The sequence below is a fragment of the Emys orbicularis genome, chromosome 7 (genome assembly GCF_028017835.1).
Source record: "Emys orbicularis isolate rEmyOrb1 chromosome 7, rEmyOrb1.hap1, whole genome shotgun sequence".
NCBI classification, from domain to species: Eukaryota; Metazoa; Chordata; order Testudines; family Emydidae; genus Emys; species Emys orbicularis.
In genome coordinates this window covers 119,886,352-119,905,086 of record NC_088689.1, presented here as the reverse complement: position 1 = coordinate 119,905,086, position 18,735 = coordinate 119,886,352, and the positions used below count along the sequence as shown (strand labels likewise).

General features: G+C 38.2%; 1 protein-coding gene across 1 annotated transcript in view; it reads right to left on the bottom strand.

The window, feature by feature from the left end:
• Positions 1 to 936: 936 nt before the first annotated feature.
• LOC135880792 (contactin-3-like) overlaps positions 937 to 18,735 on the bottom strand; it is a 103,584-nt gene continuing 85,785 nt past the window's right edge. Inside the window, exons 11-19 of the mRNA XM_065407132.1 lie at positions 17,901 to 18,059; positions 17,654 to 17,803; positions 16,136 to 16,206; positions 14,889 to 15,123; positions 14,576 to 14,691; positions 10,995 to 11,181; positions 5,425 to 5,537; positions 2,937 to 3,105; positions 937 to 1,040 (exon numbers count right to left, since the gene is read on the bottom strand). Of these exons, the coding sequence (XP_065263204.1) occupies positions 937 to 1,040; positions 2,937 to 3,105; positions 5,425 to 5,537; positions 10,995 to 11,181; positions 14,576 to 14,691; positions 14,889 to 15,123; positions 16,136 to 16,206; positions 17,654 to 17,803; positions 17,901 to 18,059 (1,304 nt within the window). The remainder of the gene's footprint in view (positions 1,041 to 2,936; positions 3,106 to 5,424; positions 5,538 to 10,994; positions 11,182 to 14,575; positions 14,692 to 14,888; positions 15,124 to 16,135; positions 16,207 to 17,653; positions 17,804 to 17,900; positions 18,060 to 18,735) is intronic.

Genomic DNA, 18,735 nt, shown 5'->3' with positions numbered 1-18,735 from the left:
GCTGCATCTGGGCACTGCATTTTCCAAAACATCTTGGGGGTGTGGGAATTCAGAGAAGGGCAACAAAAATGAGCTGGGAGCGGGAGGGATCAGGTTATGAAGACAGAATATAGTGCTAAATATGTATGTGATAACCTGGCAAAGAGATGGATGAAGTAGGGGAATGAGAAAAAAAATCTAAAATTAATTCAGATACATATAAATGGAGAGAAAGGACTTGTGTTCTCAAAGGGAGGTATACAAATGTATGCTGACTATGAGGAAAAAGAGAAAACCTTTGAAGTGTGGCTCTCAAGAGAAGTGCTGGAAACCCTGTCTCTTGGACTTTCAAAGGTAAATGGGACAAAACATTGACAGGAGATGGACAAGGTCTTTTCCATCTCTAATACCTATGATTATCTGATAGATTTAGAGTAGATTACGTAAAAGGACAGTATGCAAGCTTATCTGAACATACTTGGTAAACATACTGCTTTTAAAAGATCTCATCGGTCCAAGATTTGTCATTAGATTCCAGTTAAATATGCATCCATTTTCATCTGTGTGGATTAGAATTATTCTATCACAATGACACGGGATATACTCAAAACAATTTAGTGTCACTGCAAAAAAAATGGAGTTCATCATAGAGCTAAGGTGTATCTGAGACTCTGTGAAGCTCTCAAACCGTAGCATAATACTCTTACTCTCATTTACATCAGATTTGACAAATGTATTATGTAAACTCCTTTGGTTCAAGTATTAAGGCATTTTAGATTCCTTTAAAAGGATTTACTGAATTTTTATATGGTGGGTTTTTTTTTAATTTAACCTACAATGGAATATGAAGTATTTAAAAACACAGAGTTGAAAAAAAAACCCATGCATAACCACTGCATTTTTTTTTTAAAAAGCACTTTTGTAACTGATTTAATGTATCCAATGAATGACAATGTATCACCACAACACTGCATTAAAAGTCAAGAAAGGTACTATCCGTATGAAGCTGGATAAACTGTAGATGTTCACGACTGATGCACCAGAACCTCTTGCATCCATACCTGTGACAAATGAAAAATTTGGGATTAAATTAATGCAATATATATGATGTCTCAAAACATGTAACCAGTAAGTACTCTGGCACAGATCCTCAAAGCTATTTAGGCCCCAACTCCAATTAAAAGCAGTGGGAGTTAGAAACCTAGACACCTTTGAGTATCTCAGCCTCTGTTATTTTCCAGATAAGATTTATTACAGTTCTTCATTTCAGCTAATCAATGCAAGGTTTACCAAATAATTCAAAATATTTATAAAGAATTGAAATACATTCACATTTCAGGAGGATTCACAGAACTGTCTTCATCTTTAAGGTTATAAATAAAAAAAGAGAGCCATATGAAAAGTGAAAATCTGATTTTCACACACACACACACACACACACACACACACAATTTCTCTCTCTCACTCACACACAGACTGTCTAATCTACATGGTAAACCAAAAGAAGGAAGTTTATCATGAGTAAGGACATGTGAATGTTAATTGGTTTCCTTTTTATTAACTTATTACCATACAGCGTACAAGCATGGTTTTCCCCCCCTTTTAATCAATAAAGAATCCATTCATATAAAGACTGGCTCCTTCAACTGCTGGCTGTGGATGTTAGGCGCAAAGTCTAATCATGATTCAGTCAACTAAAACAAAATAGGTGGTGTTACAAAATACTGGGTATATATATATATATATATATATATATATATATATATATATATATATATATATATATATATATATATATATATATATAATTATATAATTAGTGGTGCCATTTAATGCCTATTGCTGAAGCACTTTAATCCCAGATGTATAAATGATTAACAATTTCTCTGTTAATTTCAGATGCTAGTTAGCATTACTTTGCATTCTGAAACTCAATTAAACTAAGCTCAAGTCAAGTTCATGATCCTTATGCTATTATGTCTGTCTTGTATCCTGTTACTGGGGTATAGAACTTTTATAAAACATTAGCAGAGCAAAACCTTTCATAGATTTTTTTCAGAAGGCACACACTTGGCCAAATCCTCAGCTGGGGTAAATCATTGAAGCCCCATTAACTTCATGTTGAGAAACTCTAAAGCCTGAGCATTCCCAGAGTACTATATTAGCGTTACTTAAGAGACTTCCTTTTCCGAACATTGTCACTATCTGCCTTCTTTCTAGATGTCCAGGGAGTTCAAGTTAAGGTTATCTAGCCCGGAATACAAGTGAGTTGCTCTCTTCAGTCCTTTGATCAACCTATAGTGGGTACTTATGTAACAAGATGACATCACCCTGAGTAGAGCATCAGCACATTACTTACTTGGACTCTCACAACCTAGAGCAACAAAAGATCAGAATTTATGCTCCTCGTGCATCTGCTTTTCCACTAAGTTTTGGAATGAAATGTCAGACAATATGTCAACAGAGGAACCACCACAGTTTTGACAGGGCACTGACCTAGGAGTCCGATGATTTGGGTTCTCTTGGGGGGAGGGATAGCTCAGTGGTTTGAGCTTTTTGCCTGCTAAACCCAGGGTTGTGAGTTCAATCTTTGAGGGGGCTACTTAGGGATCTGGGGCAAAAAATCAGTACTTGGTCCTGCTAGTGAAGGCAGGGGGCTTGACTCGATGACCTTTCAGGGTCCCTTCCAGTTCTATGCGATAGGTATATCTCCATATATTTATTTTCCCAGCTCTGCCACTGACAAGCTGTGTGGTCTTGTACAAATCACTCCACCTCTCCGTACTTCTGTTTCCCCCTCACGCTTTGCCTGTTTAGAATGTAAGCTCTTCATGGCATGCATCATCTCTTACTAAGCTGTATGTATGGTGCCTAGTGCTGTGGGGTTCTGATATCGGTTGGCTTCTAGGCATTACGGTAAGACAAAATAATGACACCTCATATCAGTGACTACATACTAGTCAGTTTGGGAATCCGGATCTCATCACTGCTAGTGCCATCTCCACCATCAGTTGTTGCTTTTACTTCTATGATGTAATCCTCATTGAACGGGAGTAAAAGTTCTGCTGATGTCGTATTTGTGTTCAGTTCATTCACATGGTTTTGACTGCTAGTCCTGTACAAAACCTGCAACAACAACAAAAAACAGAATTTTTGGCGATGCTGCATGCAGTTTTCCTTCCACCATGTACTGCTCCGAATTTTGTTTTTTGAAAAAGGGTTAAATTCTAAAAAAATACAGGGGGAAAACAATCTCAGTTTTGGTTGACTTCATGTAGCAGAATTGTACTCAATATCTAGAAAGGCAATAAAAGCAGATAACATTAATCAAGCTCTTTTATCCCAGCTTTAATCTAAAATGGCACAATATATAATGATAACAAATGAATAATATATTCTCTTGAGTTTCTTAGTAATGTATTGTTCTATAAATTATCCCTCCACTTGGAACCTGTCATTATCTAGATCAAACACTTCAAGCAATAAATCGTAAGGGGACACAGAGAAGGGAGTTAATAAAAATGTGGAAATTATGGGCTATACTGGAAGAAGTTCTGCAAGTATTGAATGATTATTCTGTCATGGAAATTAACTGTATGTGTCCTGCTGCATTTTAAACACTGGGACCTATATCCAGCCCTGGGTTATGTCAGCTTCCATTGAGTAACCCAGGGTTGCAGCCCACAGTGTTAAAAAATTGTCCTTGGAGGAGAAAGGGTATTGGTGGTGGTGTCACAGCAGGCCAATGTGCCCACATCCCCCTTTCTCCCATAAGGTCTGGATTTGGCCAGCACAGGTTCCAGAGTGGGTGGCTTGATTGGGAAGATAGCACGGGCTGGAAGCCCAGAGAATGTGTTGATCCAATGCATCCCCCAGAATAGCATCCATCAGGGCAATTCTTGCACTCAGAGTCGTCCTTGGAAGATGGGGGTAATTGCACAAGAATAACACAACTTCCCAATGGTATCGGTGGGAATGGAGTGAAAAAATAGCAGAAGTCCACTGGAAATGTAGGCATGACATCCCTCCATAAGTTGTCAATGCCCATCTACGTTACAGAGACAAGGTGTCAATGCATATCTACATTACCGGGACAAGTTTATTGGGCCAAATTGAATTTAGTTGGTGAAAGCTTCTGAGCTACATAGAACTCTTCTTCAGGTCTGGGAAGGAGAGCTTGATGTAGCTTGAATACTTGCCAAAAAAAGAAGTCAGTCCAATAAAAGATATTACCTCACTCACCTTGTGTCTCTGATTTCCTGGGAGCAACGCAGCTACAACAACATATCTACATTATGACAGCCTCCTGCGTTGCCCTATAGGTTGCAGTGCTGCTCAGAATCTTTATAGCATTACATGATCCAGCCCCACCCTTGGCACACCCCACCCACTCTCAGCCCCACCTCTGAGCCAAGACATGCCCCTGAAACCACGGCTCGTGTGAGACCTCGGAGAACAATTTTATGGCTTTCTTCCTTTATAATGGCTGTGCTGGGAGAATCCTCTCCTGGCAAATGTGGGGCTTTTAGGGCCCCTTGATGCTGCTCCAAGGCCCTTTTACTTGGCGTAAATGGTCTGAAGCAGGGGTAATGATCTCTCCTCTAAGTGCCTAAATCACTTTTGAAAATGGGTTTTAGGTGCTTTTGAAAACTCTACCCAGTGTAACAAGACTTCAGTAGTAGGCGTTTGTATTGTATTTATTGAAGCTACAGCCAAGGCAACCTAATGCTGTGCCAAATACTGCAGAAGAGATAGTGTTGAATCTGTGACTAGGTATATTTGCATTCCAACTATGCCCTGCAAGCCCAATGACCTAACTTTCCAGGTATCTTGCATAGGCTGTAACCAACCATCAGTCTCTTGTTAACACAACCCAGAATGGCTCAGAAATGTTGCCAGTATTCAGATTTGTGATGTAAATACTGTTTACAGTAATAACATCAAGGGGTGAAAATCAATGTAGCTCTGTAGAAGCATCCTCTGTAATTAACTAAGAGATAGCAATTGTATAGGCACATATAGATTTATAGAACGCTCTGAACATTTGTTTGCTGCTAGAATACTATTAACAATGGAAGTTTTATCAAGGCAGTGGAAGTTTTCCCACAGTAGTTAAAAAGCCATGAAATTATCAGTTTGACACATGGCAATCAGTTTGATAAATTGGGCCAACATTGTAGTTGTGCAGATTTCCACCAGCCGAGGATCTGGCTCACTTTCTTTTGTTTCAAATGAAATAATATAAACAATGGCTATAAAAAAGGGGCGCAGTAAAGATGTTTTGGGAGTGGTATCGTGCACCCCACATTCAGGAGTTCTGCAAAATGGCTGCATCTGCAAGCATTTTAAACTCTAAATTTGCTGCCTTGGAAATAAACATGAAAAAAGCTTAAAATGAAAGTGTTTATTGCCGTAAAGTACTCTAACTATACTGTTTTTACCTACCTTATATCCAGTTACTTCGGATTCATTCTCCATTGCTTTCACTTGCTCCCAGTTCAGTACTACCTTGGAGTCTGTAACATTCCATATAAGGTTTCCTGGAGGCTGACTGGGTGCTTGAAATACATAATGAAAGCATGATTTTAATTTACTTGGCATTAGTGATTTATTATACAGCAGCAAATAATAGTTCAGGTAACTGACTGTCATTACATGTTAGATGTAAAAGCAACTCAAATAGAGCATCATCGCTTGTAGACTGTATGGTTCAGAGACTAAATTGGAAAAACAGAAGAGGAGATAAATAGAGATGCACAAAAATTTTATTTCTGACTTATCAGTCTATGGTCCTTCATTGAACATGGCCAGATAAAAGCTTTTGTATCAAGATATAAAAATGATGAATTAGAACAAATTATAATAAGAGGAATGATGATACAGACCTTTTATATCTTTAACATTCTGTTAAGACTGAAAATATTTTGCAATGAATAACTTCTTTGACAAATTTAGTCTTTCTTCATTTGAATTTATTGGTTACGGCAAAAGTATTTGACATTTCTTTTGTTACTTTTTTTTTTAACTCTGGTATGATTATGAAGAGTTATCTGTAAGTTTTCAGTAATTCCCATTAGAGCTGCAGTCAGACTGTCACTGGTCAGATAAACCACATAGTATTCTTTCTGTTCCCTGACAGGATAAGGCCAAGATTTTCAAAACAGACTAGTAAATGTTGGGTGCCCAAATTTTTGATACAACTCGAAGGGGCCAGATATTCAAAAACAAGCTCCCAACCTCTGAAAATCAGGATCCCTTAAAGTGTCTCAAGTTGTGTATTTAGAGAATGAGGCATCTAGAGTCACCAGTCATTTCTGAAAATCTTGTCCTGAGCACATAACACACTTGAAAAGTATAACAGCCTACTAATGCTGTCAGCTAATAGAGTTAGCTATTGCTCAAGGAGCATAAGTCTAAGCTTTGGAGCAGAACGGTCAATATCAAACTATGGTAATGACCTTTGGTGGAATCTGTAGTATGAGCATTTTGAGTGCAAGTAGTCACTGGAACAAAACTAAAATTGTTTCACATATGAAACTTCGTAATTTTTCTATGAACATGCATGTCAGTAAATCTGGATTCACATATGTTCATACCAAGCAGACACAAAAGCAAATATCTTTTTCCAGTATATTCCTTGCTCTGATCACTAAGTAGGATTTACCTTGATGAACTAATATCCAATTTCTATATATATAAAAGGAGTTTGTCAAATAAAGTTTTTTATACTCGAGAGCTGAGTATTATAGCGTGTTTTAGTAGTTCTTACACACTGATATTAAGATTGGGTTTGAGAATTAATAAATCATTCTTTTAAACCCATAGCAAAATAGTAATATGACATCTGCAAACAAGTGGAAAAATGCACAATAATTATGCATAAATCATAGGCCTCTACCACTTGACTTACAGAAGTAACTCACAAGTATAGATGTGCAAATAATCAATTTTTTGGTTCAGTGGATGAACAAACAAAATTGGCTGAATTGGATCAACAGAAACAATTAAAAAATATCCACTGACATTTGAAAAGTAAAAAAAAAATATCAATTCAGATCAAATGAAATGTTTGACTCAAAACAGAACATTCCATTTCATTTTTGAGGTTTTTAACCTTTTAAATGTTTCCAAAACAAAAATCAAAATATTTTGTTTCAGAAATGCCAATATGAAATGTTTTGATATTTCTCATTTTTTTTTATTTGACCAAAACAATTTGCCAAAATTGACCCAAATGGATGAATTATTTCATGACCTGAAAGAACTGGAACCTGCATTTTGTGTGCACACACAAAAAAATTGCATGTCAAATTTTGCTCAACTCTAAGCATGTGAATAATTCCACTGACTTCACTGGGACCACTGATATACTTAAAGTTAGTTACATGCTTAAGTACCTTGCTGAATTAGGCCTTCAGCGCAGAACATATGTTCTAATGAATTTTATATATATCGCAAGTACTCATAAATATTAAATTGTTTTAGCATATGGTTTATCATATGAAGACTTGCACAGTTGTTTATCTGAACTTTTGCCTAATTCAAGGTTTTTAAGGCAGAACAGTAATTCTTGATTTTTGGTTTAAAAATATTAATTTGCATAAAGATAAAGGCACAATGTAATGTTTAAACCTAAAATATGCTGCAAAAATATTCTGTCAAATATTTGGGATAAACAGAATATAACTTATTGAAAAAATTCAAAGCCCTTTTTTTCTGAAGAAAAATTTATTCTCCCCAAAACAGTTAACATACCACAGCCAGTGTTTGGAATGCGATAGTTTTAGTCCACCATTCCACTGACTTCTCTCCTATGCAATTAACTAAAAAGTTCTCTTGCACAATGGCCTTGACTTAACCCAACCTCTATAAGCTGAATTCACAGTGTACTAGCTTTATATTAAGTTTATAATTAATAGAATTATGGTCATTTGAAAATGATCTTTGCCTCTCCAATGACTACGACAGTAACATGATAACCTAAATGGGAGTATTCTGCTGCAGGAGATATTACAATAACTGGCTCCTTCTTGCTTCATTTCAGGATCTTCTTTACCAGTTGCCAAACCTATGCAGAAACTTATATTTGCATCTCTCTACACCACATCAAGAAATTTCAATTAAGAGAGAGCATCTAATCATTATAGACCAACTGTGAGATAATTGACCATGATGGGAATTATGAGTCCCATGCTGAACTGAAGCCTATTAAAAATGAAATGTGACTGGTTGACTTTCCCTCAGAGAGTTCTAATTAGGTTTATTCCTGTCATGTTGACACAAAATGAATTTTACCATTAGATTTATGGGAATTAAAATAGGGGAGTTGCTCTGATGGATCAATATATTGCACCTCTGCTTTTAGTTCTGCCTGATGGGATTGAAAACAATGAAGCTATTAGGGCAAGTTTTAAAGCCTTTGCTAGGAGGTCACCCTTCAGTGATACTCTTACAAGGTTAAAAGAAATGTGGTGATACTCTCTTAGAAATATGAAAATGTGCATAATATTTAACAGGGGGAAACACTGTTTCCAAGGTGGTTGATACAGAACCTGCAATGGAAACAATTTAGTATGGCTTACAGCAGTGTTTTTCAACTGATGCTTTCAGACCCCCCAGCCTCATGGTGAGTGTAATGAGAAGCAATCACTGGGGTTGTGAGGCAAATTTTATAACAATCTAATGCAAAGAAAATCTTGCTTTCCCCCCTCTCTGAACACCCTAACCCATGCAAATCAGGTTTTCTGTCAACCTCTCAAAACACCCCCACAAATACATTTACATAGGCTTAGCACTGAAACACTATTTTTTTACTCTTACTTTTATAAAATATGAAGGGCGGGGGGGGAGGGGCACATTTTTTTTCCATTGAATAAGGACTTGCCAGCCTGAAAAGGTTGAGAAACATTGGCTTTAGGCATAATGCATTGATTATGACGAGAACGTTGGCCATTGAACCCTCGTGATCCATGACTATGGTATGTGACTTGTATGTTTCATGTTAGAGGTTAATATTAACTAATATCGTATGGGTTGCATGCAAAAATGTGGAAAGTGCAATTGTAACATATATAATCATATGCACAATAAGAAGGGCGTTATTCAAAAAGATCTGTGGGGGTACTGGTGGGAATTAAAAAGCTTAAAATGTGAGCTGATGGAAGAAAGGGACACTTATTTTCAACAACTTTTAATGAAAAATGTGTCCACGTTTCACTGAAAATTTTGAATTTTCAAATTCTTCAAACAGTTCTACTCAAAAGAAAGTAGAGAATGAAAAGAAAGGAACGAGATGGTGAGGAATGTTTCATGAGTGGAAAGTTTGGAGGAATTCTGAAAAAGCCGTGTTTGAATTAAAGTTTTCCTTAGAGAAGATGAGAAGACTTGAAACATTAAAATTCTTTGCATGAGTACTAAAATTGTGCAGAAAGCTGTTTACTTTCACTTAATGTGAGGGATACAAAAAATTTTCAAATTGCCACACACTTCTGTTGAACCATAATCTATTTACCTTCATTACTCACTACCAAAATATTGATGCGTAGCTAGAAACTTTTTAATCAGCCTGTTCCATCTACCAGATGTATTCATTCAGGGCCAAATCCAAAGCCCACTGAAGTCAATGGCATGAGGCCTTAATTCAATAACTACCACAGTCAAGTGGTTTTGTCTCACTTAGTTTTGTATATTCGTCCAAGACACCACGATGTCACAAAATTAGGACTGCAGCATCAGTGAATGGGTCAGGCAGTAATCAGTGGACTTAGGGAAGAAAACTTACATTTAAACAAAAATATGAGCAAGGTACAAAAATATCAGTAAAATGATAGTTAAACTGGCAGTGGTGTTTTTACTTAATACTTTTTGATACGGGATATAGTAAAATCGACAATACTATAATGTAAACATTCTAACAAAACAATATTTAGCATTTCTATGGAACACTTTTAAAATTCTAATGGGAAAAATCCTGCCTGCCTTACTCATGTGAGTAGCCACAATGATGTTAACTTTATTGGGGCTATTCTTCAAGGGCCAGAGTCTGATAAACTGACTCTCATATTGGGATTGGCCATGGGACTACTCAAGATAGAATTTGCATTAGTAAATATATCAGAGTCTGTCTCTCTGTGTATATATACCTCTACGCCAATATAACACAACCTGATATAACCCGAATTCAGATATAATGCGGTAAAGCAGCGCTCCGGGGCGCGGAGCTGCGCACTCCGGCAGATCAAAGCAAGTTCGATATAACACGGTTTCACCTATAACGCGGTAAGACTTTTTGGCTCCCGAGGACAGCGTTATATCGGGGTAGAGGTGTATTTGGCCCTTTATTCAGATTTACTTGTGGATTTATGTTAGTTAAAAAGCAATGCTTCAAAATTTATGGCATTGATTCTGAACTGTGTTTAAACATTTCCTGTTCTGTGGAAATTATCACAGCCTTTCTGAGTATTTGTGTGTTCTCCGGAGTTAAATCTTGTTTTGGTAGTAAAGTGGTATCTTGTGAGTAATCTGGGCAAGAGAACACAAGAGTCAACATAAGTGATTGTTTTACATGAACTGCAGTCCACCTCCAAAGTCAGGTTCTAGAGAACTTATATTATAAAGCCATGAAATATTCAGTGAGTCACTTGGTTCCATATAGCAGAAGATTGTTTTTCAACATCATAAAATCAAACCTGACTTTTGAAAATTCTTCATCAGTAAGAAGAATTTAGTAGTCCAGATTCACAAACGTTTGGAAATCAGTGGTGGTGACTTTCAGCTAGTCAGGTCCATGAACATGTTTGATTTTTGCATAACCATGATCATTAACAACATCCACAGAAGTGGGTGTTGGCTCTGGGCTTGAATTTGAAAAAGTGTGAGGGTTCTATTTTATATGAAAGTCTGGTTCATTTGTTCCTCTCATCATTCCCAATAATGCACACGTTCTCCCTTTTGCCTGCAAGTGATGAAAACCCATGATGGCCCTCCCCTCATTTATTTAGACTGATGATACCCACGTGTCTTTTTTGTGGTGGCATTGACGGTGGCACTAAAGGGTCCTGACCCAGCACTGTTATATGCCCGGACAGCTGTGTAATATGCTAAGTTGCTCTTCAAGCCTGTTATTCTTACTGATGTCTCATTCCCTGTAGCTTTTACTCTATTTGAAGATTCTTCTTTTCCACCATTATTCCAGTACCTGACCTATGATACAAAACATAACGAGTTAAAATGTTTTCATGACAAAATGTTCATACGCAGTATTATGTCTGATTCCTGAAAGTGCTTTTTTCTCTCTTGAAAATGGTGGAATTACCTTAAAGTTTCAGAAATAATACATATCCTATGAAAATACCATCCCTATTCCCTATCTGGCTTTACTTTTCATACTAATATTTCTTTCTTAGTGTGGTTATAGAAAAAAGGAAACTAAAATGTTAGAGACTATTTGAATGAAAATGATGACAGAGGAAAAGCATTAGTTCATCATTACATTCTCTGCCCTGCGCTGATTGGCTGTTTGCTTCAACCCTCTCCCTCCCTTACAGCCTCTTCACCTCAACTTCCCGCCATACGTGCCCCTCTCATCCTCGTCTTCCTGCCCTGTCTCCCTAACCTTCCTTTCTCTTCAATGTCACCTCTCCCCTCACTTTTCTTTCCATGTAGCTGATACCCTCTTGACTAGGCCCTCCACCCCCCCCAAAATCATAGACCTAACATGACGTTTGCTGCCAACATATCGTTCACACTGTTTGTGTGTTCTACCCCTTCTCCCACCCCGTGTCTGCCTCATCTATTTAGACTGTAAGCATTACCAGGCAGGGGCTGTCTACTATTTGGTGTTTGTACACCTATCACAATGGGACCCCATTCTTGGTCCTTAGGCAGTATCGTAACAAACACGATTAACAATAATAAACAAACAATAATACAACACACACTAAACTCATTAGAACACTGTATCTTATAAAACAGTTCCCATGGAAATTAAAGCTGTCATTCAAAAAATATCAGCTTGAGGCAGACAGAGAGATAGAGCCATGATTGCCATCACAGGGATCGCTATACAATACACGCCCATTCTGGTGGGTTCTCAAAGATATTTGGAAAGAGACACCACACTTAGTCAGAGAGAGAGAGAGAGAGAGAGAAAAGAAAATTCTCTACTATATAGAACCTATACATTGGACATCAGTGACCCTAGCCTCTGTTTGCCAGAAGCTGGGAATGGGCGACAGGGGATGGATCACTTGATGATTACCTGTTCTGTTCATTCCCTCTGGTACACCTGGCATTGGCCACTGTTGGAAGACAGGATACTGGGCTAGATGGACCCCCTCCCTTAGTTTATTTTCCAAGCTGAATAGCCCCAGTCTTCTTATCCTCTCCTCATATGGAAGCTGTTCCATACCCTTAATCATTTTTGCTGCCCTTCTCTGTACCTTTTCCATTTCTAAAATATAATATTTGAGATGGGGTGACCGGAACTGCATGAAGTATTGAAGGTATGGGCGTTATGGCATGATATTTACTATCTTATTATCTAAACCTTTCCTAATAGCTCATAACATTCTGTTCGCTTTTTTGACTGCTGCTGCACATTCAGCGGATGTTTTCAGAGAATCATCCACAATGATGCCAAGATCTCTTTCTTGATTGGTAACAGCTAATTTAGACCCAATCATTTTGTATGCATAGTTGGGATTATATATTCCAATGTGCATTACTTTGCATTTATCAACATTGAATTTCACCTGCCATTTTGTTGCCCTGTCACCCAGTTTTGTGAGATCTTTTTGTAGCTCTTCGCAGTCCGCTTTACTATAGAGTAATTTTGTATCATCTTCAAATTTTGCCACATCACTGTTTACCCCTTTTTCCAGATCATTTATGAACGCGTTGAACAGCACTGGTCTCACTACAGATCCCCGAGGGACACCGCTATTTACCTCTTTCCATTCTGACCATTTATGTCAACCCTTTGTTTCCTTTTCTTTAATCAGCTACTTAACCATGAGAGGACATTTCCTCTTATCCCATGACTACTTACTTTGCTTAAGAGCCTTTGTTGAGCGACCGTGTCAAAGGCTTTTTGAAAGTCCAAGTGCACTATATCCACTGGATCATCCATGTCCACATCTTTGTTGTCCCCCTCAAAGAATTCTAATAGATGGGTGAGGCATGATTTCCCTTTGAGAAAGCCATGTTGACTCTTCTCCAACAAATCGTGTTCACCTATGTGTCTGATAATTCTGTTCTTTACTATAATTTCAACCTATTTTCCTGGGATTGAAGTTAGGTTTACCGGCCTATAATTGCCAGGATCGCCTCTACGGCCTTTTTAAAAAATGGGCATCACATTAGCTATCCTCTAGTCATCTGGTACAGAAGCTGATTTCAGTGATAGGTTACATACCACGGTTAGTGGATCTGCAATTTCATATTTGATTTCCTTCAGAACTCTTGGCTGAATACCATCTGGTCCTGGTGACTTATTACTTTTTAAAACCTCCTCTATCAGCACCTGAATCTGGGCCAGTTCCTCAGATTTGTCACCTAAAAAGAATAAGCTCAGGTGTGGGAATCTCCCTCACATCCCCCTCAGTGATAACCAGTGCAAGAATTCATTTAGCTTCTCCACAATGGCCTTGTCTTCTTTGTGTGCGCCTTTGGCACCTTGATCATTCAGTGGCCCCACCGCTTGTTTGGCAGGCTTCCTGCTTTGGATGTTCTTACTTTTTTTTTTGTTATTAGTTTTTGAGTCTTGCTAGTTGCTCTTCAAATTCTCCTTTGGCCTGGGTAATGATACTTTTACATTTGACTTGCAAGAGTTTACGCTCCTCTCTATTTTCCTCAGTAGGATCTGACTTCCAATTTTTAAAGGATTTATTTTTGCCTCTAACCTTTTTGCCTCTCTTAGTCTGTTTAGCCATGGTGGCATTTTTTTGGTCCTCTTACTATTTTTTAAAATGTGGGGTATACATTTAATTTGAGCCTCTATTATAGTGTTTTTAAAAAGGTTCCATACAGCTTGCAGGCATTTCACTCGTGACTGTTCCTTTTAAGTTCTGTTTAACTAACTTCCTTATTTTTGTGTAGTTCCCCTTTCTAAAGTTAAATGCTACTGTAGTGGGCTTCTTTGGTTCCTACCACCACAAGGATGATACATTTCATTACATTGTGGTCACTATTACCAAGTTTTTCAGCTATATACACCTCTTGGACCAGATCCTGTACTCCACTTAGGACTAAATCAGAATTGCTTTTCCCCTTGTGGGTTCCAGGACTAGCTGCTCCAAGTATTAGTCATTAATGGTGTCTACAAAATGTATGTCTGCATCCCACCCTGACCTAGTCCATATAGCTGAAATCCCCCCCATTATTATTGAGTTTTCTATTTTTAGACCCTATCTAATCTTCCTGAGCATTGCACAATCACCATCCTGGTCAGGTGGTTGGTAATATATTCCTACTGCTATGTTCTTATTGTTATTTGAACATACTGCATGACTGCTAACTCACAAATAAATGATCAGGAAATAAAACATAATTATGGTCATGCTACCTTACTGGAGGGTGCATAGTTAAAGGGGTTTACCTCATAACCCAGTAACCGTCCACTACTCATTTTCCAAGGAATGGTATTCCAGGAAACTTCAATTACTGAAGATGACAAGCTTTTTGCAGAGACACCAGAAGGTGCTATGGTAGGCTCTGTATTTGGAAATAAAAAGAGAACAATAGTAAACAGGAATGGTAAATGGTAAAGAGGAAAATAAAAATGTCAGCACGGCTTTTAATTGAAAATGGCCTCAGTGATATCTGCTAAGCAAATATTCATTCAGCTGTTGTAATATTATCATATCAAACAGGCATTAAAAAACCATTCAAGAGATGATTCAAACACATACCCTCTTCAGCAGAAAAGACTGTGGTTACTGGGCTAAATGGCCCTTCTCCTTTATTATTATATACACCAACTTTGACTTCATACGGTGAAAATGGCAGGATGCTTTCATTTCTAAAGACATATCTTGGTGTATCAGGAGATGTGACTACAGTCTGTATCCATGTCGTAACGCCAAGAGGTCGGAAAGCAACAACATATCCAAATCCTTCACCATTTTGTAATTCTTCAGGAACAGGCTGTGCAAAAACAAGGATACAAGTTCATGGGTTATGTACGGTATAATAAAGTGTGCTCCCCTGAGGCTACCTCACGATTTGTACGGTATGATTGCCTTTAACAACAGAATAAATTGTTAGGAACGTTGCTTGTTTTTCACTAAGTAAATTGGATTGACAGACACTGATTAAATATTTTTTAAAATGTTGGTCACATTTTCTATTAAGGTTCCATTTATAAATTGTTTATAAAAGATTAAAAAGTGATTAATTGATATGTGTACGAAAAGTTCATCAGGACACCGCATTGCTTACTACTATGGGTTATAACTATTTAACACCTACTGAAGTGACAACCATCTATAACACACAGTACTTATAAGAACATAAGAACGGCCATACTGGGTCAGACCAAAGGTCCATCCAGCGCAGTATCCTGTCTACCGACAGTGACCAATGCCAGGTGTCCCAGAGGGAGTGAACCTAACAGGTAATGATCAAGTGATCTCTCTCCTGCCATCCGTCTCCACCCTCTGACAAACAGAGGCTAGGGATGTAATGTAACATGAATGTAACATGTTTGTAACATGTTTATAACATTTATTAACCTTTTATAAACAATTTATAAATAAAACCCTTAATATAAAGTGTTACCAAACTGTCTTCTTTACTCCTATGTCCAAAACTAGCAGAATCAAGGAGAAACTCCAGAGTGCCACTGGGAGTGGACAAAATTAAAGGCATAACTCTTCTGCTTGACTCTTCAACAATGTTTCTACACTTCTCTTAACATTTGTGCTAAGCCAGAAGCAATCTCAGGCATGTCAACTATATTTTCTGTTGATTCTGTTCTAGGACAGTAACTAATGGAAGTGAAAGCGGGAAGGAAATATGCATAGCTCACATTATAGAATGTTAGCACACTCATATGTCCTAGATGAGATGCTGCTGAATGCAAGGGGTTTGATCTCTGAGCGGGAATTTGAATGAAAAGAGTTATTCTTGGAAGAATATCTCTTGCAAGAAAACTTACATCCCATGTTATGACCAGTTCAGATCTGCTGCCTCCTCCCCCACTTACTTCAGATGGGGGTATTTCAGGAACTGTGAAGAAGAAACACATAGTTTAGATAAACATATAGATACATACCATACAGATGACTTTGTATGACACTAATCTATGCTTTGAAGGGAACTCAGAGTTTTACTCAATTTGTTGCTCGAAACAGGGCAGTTGTTTCTACACTGTTGTGTGGGCCCAATCCTTGGAAGCACCAAGCACTTCCTGCACTCATTTTGCTTGTGCACTTGCTGTGCTCGGCACAGAACTTACAGGAGGAACTCACTGATTTGCAGGATTGCACCCTGGTTTAAAATTTAAGAGCCCCCGAACAACTTGAGACATGCTGCAAGGTGTCATGCTGGGTACGCTACACAGATCACTTGTGCAATGCTCTTACTCAGTGTAACTACCACCTTATTGGAATTCATCAATATATTCTCTTGGGACACGTGTCTTATATGTACCAGGTGCACCAAGATCAAAAGAGGAGAAGAAAAGCAAAAGTGGCAAAACTAACCAAACTAACTTGATCTATGAATGAAAAAAAAATGACAACCTATACCTAACCTCAGGATAAACAAATTAGCAGTAACCTTGCCAGCATGACAGCATTAGATTTTCATGAGAAAGATGATTATTGAATAATTCCCTCCCGTGTCCTGAGCAGAAAAATATTACTGTTAGATAATCACACATGCATACTTTATGCTCCAACTCTTTGTATACTCTATAAACCTTTATGATGCTGATTACAAAGAAAGTCCCAATCTTCACTTATACTCAAGTCCCCTTGTGTTTCTCAAGCATTAAAAACAGGGCTTGTTCGATAGAGTAATTTTCTAGCCCTGTGCTTTGCTTTCTTTTTTTTTTAAAGACTCCTTTAATACTTCAGTGCTTCAGAGAAAATGCAGCTATTTAGTGACCTTCTCTAGTAATTCCATCCTGTAGTGATTAAAATTGGTTTTCCTTATCTTAGCATGTGAGCACTAGAGTGTGTGCTTCGTTATCCATCACCTATGAGCGTTCAATAGCACTAATGGCAGAACATTAAATGTGTGAGGAAGGCAGCGCTCCCATGCCGTACTATGAAAACAACTAGTTACTGTCTAGTACAAATGATGCTTTCTTCTGGTTGAACTAAGTGCAAATGTGAAGCAATCCCATGTTGAAACTTGCACTGTTGTCCTCCTTTATTTAATGAAATAAAGAAATCCCCTCTACATCCATTGAAATCTGTAGCCTCTACATAGCTGACTGAACACAATGAGATCTCAGCACGCTGTAGCATGTATTGGGATGTTTTGTTGATGATAGCAGTGGAGCAAGGCCACTCATCTAGCTGCATGGAAAAATCACAAACAAATTAGTTCTGGTGCCTTTATATTGGACCGTAGTTCAAAACTGGTATGAAAAGGATCATAGGTCTGAATGCCGTTCTGTAGCCAAGGCATTTTAATTATAAACAAACAAATAGAAAAACCCACTAACCTGCCTCTTCAGTTCTTACTTTTTCTGAGGGTAAACTAGGTTCTCCACCTCCAATTTTGTTATTGGCAACGACACGAAATTCATATTCAACCCAAGGGTTTAAATCCACTACCGTGGCCGTGTAAGTGTTTCCATCGATGACATCAGGAACTATTCAATAAAATTGTGGGGCATTAGGAACTTCTCCCTCCCCTTAAACAACCATTTCAACTGGATATAGACACTGTAACAAGATTTCTTGTTTTACCTGTTGTGACTCTCTGCCAACCCACTGAAAATGGTGTTCTCGCCTGAATGGCGTAAGTAGTGACTGGGCTGTGATTATCTGCGCCCTCTTGCCAAGAGAGCTGAGCTGTGGTATCCGTGATTTCATCCACTTTCACATGTTCAGGGGGGCCAGGGGAGCCTAATGCAATCAGAAAGCAGACTGAGAAGTTGGTGGTATGTTGTGAAGGTAGCAAAACCCACAAATACAGCCCCAACTGATTCCTATTTTACCAGCACTGTGGGGGGAATAAAACAATTTAGCCTGCAATAAAAATACCAGTTTTCACATTTCCTGAACTTCTGTCTGGTATTTTATAGCTGTGAAAACCAAGTTCTGAAATGGTAATTCCAAAACTATAACACAGATTCAGGGACTTTTGTTCAGCAGGATTCCTCTACCTTTCCAAATGCAATGCCTTTTTCTTTAGTCTTTGATGTCCTCCTTTAATTTACTAATACGGTTCGGCAGGCCTCCAATTTGTTATCTAAAGCTGTTTTCTGTATGATGCACTGCAGTAATTTTTCAGCACAACATCAGATCAGCACCCTGGACAGCAATTCACTCAGGCAAGCTTCCTGCAGCATGCTGGAAAATCCTGATTCTGTGAGACCCTGCAAAAGATGCTGCTTTTGCCTCACACACAACAGGAGAGGAAATTATTATTATGGTGGTAGCACTTCAGAGCCCTAGTCATGGCCCATTGTACTAGGCGCTGCACAAACAGAAGATGAAAACTGGCCTTGCCCCAGGGGTGGTGGTAGTGATGAAATGCTCAACAGTTCAGCCACCACTGTAAAATGTCAAGTGCATTTTA